General features: G+C 39.4%; 1 protein-coding gene across 1 annotated transcript in view; it reads left to right on the plus strand.

The window, feature by feature from the left end:
- Positions 1–5,022, plus strand: part of scara3 (scavenger receptor class A, member 3) — a 24,104-nt gene extending 19,082 nt beyond the window's left edge. The window contains exons 8-12 of the mRNA XM_035679347.1: positions 525–744; positions 1,306–1,394; positions 1,689–1,881; positions 2,470–2,647; positions 2,740–5,022. Coding sequence (XP_035535240.1) covers positions 525–744; positions 1,306–1,394; positions 1,689–1,881; positions 2,470–2,647; positions 2,740–3,230 — 1,171 coding nt within the window. The 3' untranslated portion in view covers positions 3,231–5,022. The remainder of the gene's footprint in view (positions 1–524; positions 745–1,305; positions 1,395–1,688; positions 1,882–2,469; positions 2,648–2,739) is intronic.
- Positions 5,023–7,327: the final 2,305 nt, after the last annotated feature.

Raw genomic sequence — 7,327 nt, forward strand, 5'->3', positions numbered from 1 at the left:
CCTCTTTAACAGTTGTGTATGGTTTTACAATGACCAGGTCAAAGGGTTGTATAGGTTCTTAAAAATTGCCATTACACTACTTATAATGTGTTGATGACCTTTTAGTGAACTGGCCAAGTGGGATCGTAATCAATGACTGACAGCAGGCAAGAAGCCAGAGTCATCGCTACAACTGCATTTGTTTTGACAGTCCTCATAAACAAATCATTATTCATTAAGACAAAGTATAGTAAGAATAACAACTGTGACTCAGATGCAGCTCACATAATGCTAATAGTGTTTAACCGATGGAGTTTATCATCCATCTTTTTGTTGTTGTTTTTAAAAATACATTTCAATGGGCTGATGAGTTTTGCAGTGTGCACATTATTCGATTTTCCTTCATAGTTTGCGCCTTAAATCAAAAGAGTTGTAAATTATTTAGATATATATTTAACAAAATATCTACTCATCATACGTTTTAGGTGCTTCCCAATAGTTTGTATAAAGCTTGATGTTTAATCCTCTTCACATGTCTTCTCCAGTACAATGTGGATAGATGCCCTGCAGAGAAAAGCAGATGAGGAGACTCTGGTTCTCCAGAAGTTAACCAGCGACTGGCAGAACTACAGCCGAGTTTTGAGCGCCATCAAATCCAACACGAGCAGCACCACACAAAACATGCGCTTCCTCCAAAACAACATCGTAGCAGATCACCAGAGAATCGCCATGTCCACTGAGGTGTACTACGACCTCACCCAGCAGGTGGGTTTGTGTTTGCAGCCGCCCCATATACATTTTTATTACATTTTTGAGAAACACAACCATTGTATCAATCAGCATAATTACAGGTTTATAATTAGAGTCTGTCAGCAGCTTAAACATTTGTCTTTCAAAAACCCATGGGCTGAATGCTGCTCTTTTGTGGGTGTGTTCGTGTACTTGTACACCAATTTGGAGACTAACTTGAACCTCAAAAGTGCTAACATTTTAGGTTAAGAATTAAAATTAAAATTAGTTGTGGTAATTGTTGGGCCTAGCCATGTAGTTGTGATGGTTAAAAGTTGCAACATTCTTAAATAGTGACTTTTATTTACCATGCTTTTATTTGGAAAAGACAGAAAATAAAATAAAACTGGAAAAACTGAAATTAAATTAGCTTTATGAAACCAGTATTTATTTAGAAAATAAAATGTGGTAAATATGACTAAATATGTTAAATTCCCTCCCCTCAATGATTTTATTACCCTACCTTTATGAGAACCTACAGCATATCAAAGAGGGTCTTCAAAAGTAAAAAGTTTAACATGTTTGTATTTTCTGCAGGTGATGAACCTACAGATGCAACTTGACAATGTGACATCTTTCATGGACGAGCACGAGGAGAACATGCATGACCTTCACTACCATTCCAGGTAACGCATGCAACACACGTGTACTACTGCATATGAAAGGACATTGTACTGACTTACATCAGTTCCCTGGGGCTGAACCCTAACCTTACCTGCATAATCCTTACCTTTACCCCAACCTTAACCTCAGTCAAATTCTAACCTTAACCCTAAAGGCAACTCTTGTGGGCACCAGATGTCCCTACACCATTACCAATACATAATGCACACACATTCGACATTCAGATGCAGAAAGAAAGAGTATTATTACTACAGAAATTTAAAAACTCGCACTGTAACCATCCTTCTCATCTTTAGGTACTATGAGAACCGGACAGGTGAGCGTTTCTCTGCACTGGATGGTCGTCTGAACTCCATCTCGATGGAGATTGACACAATCTCCTCCAGCATCAATGCCACCGTCAGCCACGTCCAGAGCATGTACAAGTACATCAACATCGAGAGCTCATCCTGCCAGAGTCGCATGGGAAGACACACAGAAGACCTACAGGTAGTTACCTCAGAAGAATTTTTATTGCTTATGCATCTACATATGGACGACAAACAAACACACAAAAAAGTTATTTAAGAGATGTTTTATACTATATCACACAGTGGCACACTTGGCACATCATATACATCCAACAATAGACCCACCCCTTACCTGACTGCCAGTTTGTGTATCTGATTTATTGCCACACGTATGATTGGATGTCTTTTTTATGCCCCTTACATGTTCTTTGTAAATTATGGCTGATGACCCGAGTGCTGCTAAAGCTTTGATACTTCAGGGCAAAATAATTAAAAGTTAGCTATGGCTAGCAAGCCTCTTTGATTTGAAGTCTATAAACTCATCCTAAATATTATTAACAGTGAGACTTATCACTGGTAATTGTACAAGCTCAATCAGCATAATCTGCTTGCTTTAAGGTTAACAAAGTTGATTTGTAATCTTTCATTCATAGCCCAATGCAACATTTTTCTGTATTTAATCTTACCTGATGTGTCCTTGCCTTGTCTCTCTTCTACTCTCCCTTCCTTGTTTCTCTTCCTTTGTGTGCTTATGGATTTTCCTCTGCTCCTCCTTACTTTTGTGCAGAACCTGAACAACACAGTCTTGTTACTTCTTCACTTGGCCGACACACTGAGACAGCAGAACATGTTGTTGAATGTGCGACTGGATATGGATGTGAGGAACCTGTCCATGGTGATGGAGGAGATGAAGCTTGTGGATGTTCACCATACCCAGCTCATAAAGAACTTCACTATAGTAAAAGGTATAATATATAATGATATGTCATGTCTAAAAAGCAGAACAGTGCATGTATACTTTATTCTTTAACTTCACCTCACTATCATCTGCCAACAGGTATTCCTGGACCACCAGGGCCCAAAGGGAACCGTGGCGAGACCGGCTCAAAAGGACCCATGGGACTGACTGGGAGCAAAGGTGACCGAGGCCCTACAGGAAGCCGTGGATTACTAGGAGAGAAAGGTTCTTTTGGGCCCAAAGGAGAACCAGGTGAAACAGGCCCAAGTGGCAATAGAGGGTCAATAGGAATCAAAGGAGCTAAAGGGTCTCCTGGTCTTCCAGGACCACGTGGTGAGAAAGGCCAGAAAGGTGACATAGGCCTCCCTGGTTTAGATGGTGTCCAAGGTCCCTCAGGGCCTCCAGGCATCCAGGGTCAGGCAGGACTACCAGGAATCATTGGGCTACCAGGAGCAAGGGGAAAACCAGGGCCAGACGGGCCCCCTGGACCACCAGGAACCCCTGGACCTCCAGGCTTGCCGTACCCCCGTGACCGTATAATTACCCAGCAGCGGGCCGTGACGCCTGCTACGGGGTCCAAGAGACAGTAGAACGATGGATGAAGACACTGACTCAGAGGGGATTTGTCCCGTACAAAGAAGCTTAAGAATTACTGACGGATACAAACTGAGGGAATATCATCCATTGTGACCAGAGACGCAGAAATGCATTTCTGTGGGATTTTGCAAGATAATCGAGAACATTATGAACAAATGCAACAAATCAAATTGGAAATGGGGCCTTAAAGGAGACATTCCCCCTCATAATATGACGTGGCCACATGAAATGAACCAAGAGGAACGTCTAAAAAGTAGAAAACACAACTGCTGCCACAGACTGAACTGTTGTGAGAAAGAAGACTACCCAAGACCTAAAATGAACTTTGTTTTGACAGACATTGAATTTTGTATGGTGGTACGTTGGAGAAAACTGCCTTCATACAACACATGGGTCTCATAACTACTTTTGCTGAGTGTTTCCTTCTACACCAAAGCCAAAGAATATCCAAATACAACAGGTCCATAAATGAATGACATAGCTCGAGGGTTTACCAGAATTTAAAACTTCATTACGAGATTAACAGGAATGAAAAACGTCTTGCCTGGTTAAATGTACTGAAAGCAAGGAATATATTTGAGGTTGTTGTCAAGCCACCAAAACCAAATGGGGCATAATAAATAGGAGGGCTGTTAACCACAGATTTGGACTAAAGTAGTGGTGTTTTCCCATCCAGACTGCTCAAGGGTTTACATTCCCATGCACTACTATATGGGCACAGAAAAAAAACATCTTTTTGTTTTTACTTTATGTACACATTGACACCCTTTTTCTGATGGATGACACTTTATTGGTTCTAAAGTGTAAACAATTTAATCAGTTTGCTTTTCTTTTAGCATTTCAGAGCAGGTACTCTGAAGACTTCTTTTATCTGCTGGGCAAAACTGTCATTTTATCATCTATCATCGTGTGTTTGAACAAATAAAGTTGCCTCTGTTTATTGCTGTTTTTAGACAAAAGAGAATGAAGAAAGTAAAAAGTACCTCTCTCACTGACTCTTGTTGACATGTTTGTGAAAACATTCTGGGAAATACACATATTTGCTTTCTTTGTGAGAGTAAGATGAGAAGATCTGTATTACTCTCATGCCTTCGCACCGGAGGTAGAGCCAGGACGTGATTAGCCTAGCTTAACATAAAGACTGGAAGCAGGGGGGAAAAGCTAGCCTGACTCTATCCGGAGCTCTCTAACTAACAAACTGTATGTTGTTTGTTTAACCCATACACAAAAACAGACATTATACATTTCAGTCATATTAAGTTACTAGCTGAGATACACTGTGGTAAATAGTAAATAGTAGGTGTTGGCAGGCTTACTTGGAGGGAGCCAGGCTAGCTGTTTCCCTCTGCCTCCAGTTTTTATGCTAAGCTAATTACCTCCGGCTCCAGCTCTGTACCTTATACACAGACATCTTCTAATCTACCTCTTGGAAAGAAAGAGAACAAGCATATTTCACAAAATATTGAAGTATTCAGTATGAAGGCTAGAAAGGTCATGAAACTCATTCAACACATAAATGAATACTAACGTTTGTTAACATGTAATACAATTAAAAGAGTTTGTTTTTCTGCAACAGGTATATTATATTTGCCAGAGTTTCTACTTTTAACAATCGTGATAGAAAAGTAATGAATGAAGAGGGTTTGGTCTTGTGATACACGCATAAATAATCTTTTATATCTCAGAAAAAAAAAACTTCTACAAAAAGGGAAACATACTATTTTTGTAAACCTGTGTGTTGTAATGAAATGCGACTGGATTGCATTGAACTTCAATAAAGCTTTTTTGAACAGTCTCACTCTTGTCAGTATTACTGTACGTCGAAAGCAGAGTGCTATTGTTGCCCTGTGAAGGAAAGGGAGCGGCCATTAATTCAAAACACATGTCAGCCCCTCCCATTAGATTTTTGAGGTTTGCTGCCACTGACTAAAATATATTAGATTGTCTAGATTTACCCTGTTGTTTTAACATAGGTACAAAAATGTGTCATACAATTTACATTTTGCACTTCATAGTGAAATTAAGTGTAGTGTATATTTGTCTTTTTATATAATTAAGGGACAAAGATAAATTATTTATGCTATCTAAAGCATTATTCAAAATACGTTTCACAATATTTTAATGTGAGTATGATCAATCAGCAAACATTAATGAAAAGAAATTATGTAGATTTGTTGCTGTATAGAAAACAGCTGATAACTTCCCTGCAGCAGGCTGTGGCGACAGCCCTGATCTCCTGCTGAATTATATTTTCACAGCATTTCCGTCTCTTTCTCAGTGCTGAAATATGACAGGCCCTGTGGGATCTTAGGAACCTGATCTCCAACAAAAATGTCCTTAAAGAATCCACCCAAATCCCTTATTCATGCAGCACCCATGATTGTGCGTTATTAGCATGGAACATTTGCTCTAAATTATTCATTGTTTTCACCTCAGAAAATTGAAAAAAAGAGTAAAATGGCTGCTGTTTCTGATCTTTGAAGTAGGAAAATATGGCTAATATAAAATCCATTTCCATTATATATATAATATCCTGGATTTGACCCTAGCATTACATATATATGTTATATATGTTATGCTTTGTTCTCACTTCAGTCTGACTAGCACAATTCCTCTGTGTGGGGAGGGAGACCTCCTGCAGACTCCTGCAAATCTAAACTATTCCCACATGTGGAGCCATAAATCATCAGGACTGTTGCTAAACAGTTGGAGGACAAATTTGCAAGGCACAATATTACAGATGTCACCACATTCAGCCACAAAGAGCCACACTGAGAAAACAAAAAGACAATGAAAAAAGAAAAGGAAGGGAAAGAAGGAGTCTTGGACTATAAATTCACTAAATCCCCAAAGATTTGGCCAATGACTTGATTGAAATATCATTTGGTCAATTCACTATACATGTAGGTGCACAGCTATGCAGCGAGCTAAACACATTTCCAGCAGTGGTTAAATTGAGATTAAAGTGATTAAGGAATTAAATACATTCACCGGTGGTTCTCAAAACTTTTTTACTTGTGACCTGTTACAAGAGAATAAACTGGTTTGTCATGTTTCAGATGTCTGTGAGCTGTTAGAAATTCCACCAAGGAAACTTCTCAGATGGTTTCATAATGGTTCAAATGATTATAAAAAGTCCATAAAATAAAAACAGATTTGTATAGCAGAACTTTGTTTTTCTTCTTTCCTCTCCCATTAATCATCTCACAACCCCTCAGATTATATATTATGACTCTTTAGTGGAGGCCTGACCCCTAGGAAACAATGGATGAAACCACTTTGCAGCACAGTCTCACGCCAAAGTATGTAATAGACCTGCATTGACCTGCTTTTACTTACCTACTGGGAGTTGGACATAAAACAACAAATGTCATTTATGCACTAGAACACAACATAATGACTTAGGATGGTCTGCCATCTTTGTTGAAGCTCAAAACTGGAGAGTAAGAAATTTGTCTCAGGAGCGAACAGCCCTAGAACCAGAGTTACAGGACCAGTGTGTGGGCTGCAAAACTTGCCCTATCTAGATCCTCTTTTGTTTGGTTTGACCATTCTGGGCTACTGTAGAAACATGGTGGGTCAAGATGGCAGCCTCCGTGGAAGAGGGCCCACTAGCTGTGTTTAGATAAAAACACATTATTCCAAAAACACAACCATTCTTATGGTTTTCAGATTCAGGTGATGATACACTAAATTAAATTCCACCACCATTAGATCTTCCACAGTAGACCTTTAAACGTAGACTGAAACAGGACTCCCAACAGACTTGTCACAGGAGTGCTTATGTTGCTCAGTGTCTACTGGATGAACTAAGAAAATGCAGCTTAGTTATGCTAATCCTGAATCAATAAATGCCAAATTAATTGATTCTTTCAGGCTCAGTTCACCACAGAACCAGATAAGCCGGGACACAACTACACAATTTCTTGTTAATTAATTCCTGTGGGGATAAATACATCAACATTTCAACTTTTCACCTTTTCCGGTCTCAGCACCTCCCAGACATTCATATCAGTTACAGCAACGTTTATTGATTCATGTTTCAGATTGTCCGCCAGCCACAGTCCTGATCAAACTGAGCTTCACTTGA

The sequence above is a fragment of the Morone saxatilis genome, unplaced genomic scaffold (assembly GCF_004916995.1).
Source record: "Morone saxatilis isolate NCDOM2014 unplaced genomic scaffold, NCSU_SB_2.0 Contig7, whole genome shotgun sequence".
Lineage (NCBI taxonomy): Eukaryota > Metazoa > Chordata > Actinopteri > Moronidae > Morone > Morone saxatilis.